This window comes from Triticum dicoccoides, chromosome 7B, assembly GCF_002162155.2.
Source record: "Triticum dicoccoides isolate Atlit2015 ecotype Zavitan chromosome 7B, WEW_v2.0, whole genome shotgun sequence".
Taxonomy (NCBI): Eukaryota; Viridiplantae; Streptophyta; class Magnoliopsida; order Poales; family Poaceae; genus Triticum; species Triticum dicoccoides.
The window spans coordinates 723,501,645-723,503,771 of record NC_041393.1 but is presented as its reverse complement, the minus strand read 5'-3'; the positions used below and the strand labels follow the sequence as shown (position 1 = coordinate 723,503,771).

The window sequence follows — 2,127 nt, the reverse complement described above, 5'->3', positions numbered from 1 at the left end:
CCCCACCTTTAGTACCGGTTGGAGCCACCAACCCGTACTAAAGGCCACCACCTTTTTAATACCGGTTCGTGGCACGAACCGGTACTAAAGGTTCGCCACGAACCGGTACTAATGAGCGCCGCCCGCCTGGCCGTTGGAACCGGCACTAATGGTCACATTAGTGCCGGTTCAATTGCAAACCGGGACTAATGAGTTTCACATTAAACCGAAACTATCAGCAATTCCATTAGTTTATGATTATTATGATGCTAAATTCTAACAATATTTGGATTTTGTGTGCACTACATGTGACACAGGGAGGAAAATTTTAAGGCTCGCAAACTTTAAAGTGTATGTTGAACCACTCAGACTCCTTGAATGCATCAAGTCGAGGTAAGTGGCTTTTCCCAACTGTTGAGTAGACTATTCAGGTATTCCATGGTTTTAAAAGACATATCTACATGATGGTCTTAACTGTGTGCTTTATTCACACGAAACCATTGGCTCATTATCCTGACACTGATTTCAAGCAAATCGGATGGATAGCATTGCAAAATTTTCCTTGAGTGCCTTCTCTATGGCTCTCAGATTGAAGTTTAGCAATTTGTCCTAATATCTAGACTCAAAATGGTTTGGTAGAATCCCATCCAAAGAATTGAGCTCATTGCATGATCTTTACTTTGAATTGCAACTTACCAACTTTACGTTGGAGTCATGTAGTCTTACACACTCATGACCAAACTACATAATATTATTCCCCTCTATCTTTGATACGTGGAAATCTACCAAGTATTTCCCATCTGCAGTAATTCGGTTGCATACCGATATCACCACCAGGCATACATCATTGGCCCCTCAGCATATAGTTGGGAAAGTATTCATGAATTTTGTTGAAAATGTGCATGTGATTTTAAAAGTTCATGTTCACTGGAAAATTATTTCCATGAACTGGCCGGAATGAACCAGGGAAACCTTCTAGAAGCTTGGCAAAACTGGTATAGTCACTCCACAGTGCATCAAATGGGCATACGATTGCAAACCAACCTGTTGTTGGATGGTTAGGAGGACAGTTGTATCCTCAGTCCAGAAGGGTTCAAGTCCTGGTGCTCGCATTTATTCCTGAATTTATTTTAAGATTACCGGTGATATGCTTTCAGTGGGAGGAGATGTTCCCGTCGACGACGAGACGCTACGGTGACTTTGTAAATCTCAAGATGATATGCCGGCTCAGTGTCTCGGAGGTGCTCATAGGGATAGGGTGTGCGTGTGTGCGTTCCTAAGGTGAGTGTATGCGTGTATATATAAGCTCTTACGTTTGTACTCTCTCCGCCCGAAAATAAGTGACTCAAGTTTAAGTTTGTACTAATTTTATACTCAAGTTTGTAATAACTTTATATTAAAATTAGTACAAAGTTGATTCATTTATTTTGGGACGGGAAGAATACTGTGTTAAAAAAATGGGCCTACGATTAACACCCTACTGGGCACCTTTCTCGTTCACTGAACATTATTGTTGTGGACGACAATCGCGTTAGCTAGACGACGGCAGTCAAGCAAAGAGCAACCCGTGATTCCGACCGGCCACCAGCAGTCAGCCCGTATGTTTGCCGCGAGAGGACGTGAGAGCGACTCGTCTCTTATCTTAAAGAGAAAGCCCGAGACAGCGAGGCATCCCACACCAAATGAGGGCATCATAGTAGATCTGGATCAGCTACTCTCCGCCTATTCGCCCACTTACTCCCTAAGCTCGGAGCACCATGAGCGACCACACCTTCGACAAGCTTCAACCTATCTACAGGTTAGTCAGGTTAGTCGACGGAGAGCTTCCCTTCGAAAAAGAATTATACATGATGTTTCCCTTCGTCACTTCTTTGGTAATATGATAATCATTAGTTTTTCTTTACACTCATCTGGGGATCACCACCAAGGTATGGCCTCTAGCTCTATGATCTACGCGGGAAAAATATTAGAAGCTAAAGCTGAAGTTTTTTCCTCTCCTGATTGTCCCGCCTCATGACGCACACAGGCGAAATCATCTTTTCTGTATAAAAAACGCAAAATTGGCTCCTGGATCTAACTACCAATATGGCAAATCGACTAGTGCCAGCGATTCGACATCGCCGGCGCGCTCGCCTCGGTGCCCTTTGA

At 43.5% G+C, this 2,127-nt stretch overlaps 1 protein-coding gene across 1 annotated transcript in view; it reads left to right on the top strand.

Annotated features, from left to right (window-relative positions):
* The first annotated feature begins 1,648 nt into the window (after window positions 1-1,648).
* Window positions 1,649-2,127, top strand: part of LOC119340678 (UPF0481 protein At3g47200-like) — a 21,140-nt gene continuing 20,661 nt past the window's right edge. Inside the window, exon 1 of the mRNA XM_037612600.1 lies at window positions 1,649-1,786. Within this exon, the coding sequence (XP_037468497.1) occupies window positions 1,737-1,786 (50 nt within the window). The 5' untranslated portion in view covers window positions 1,649-1,736. The remainder of the gene's footprint in view (window positions 1,787-2,127) is intronic.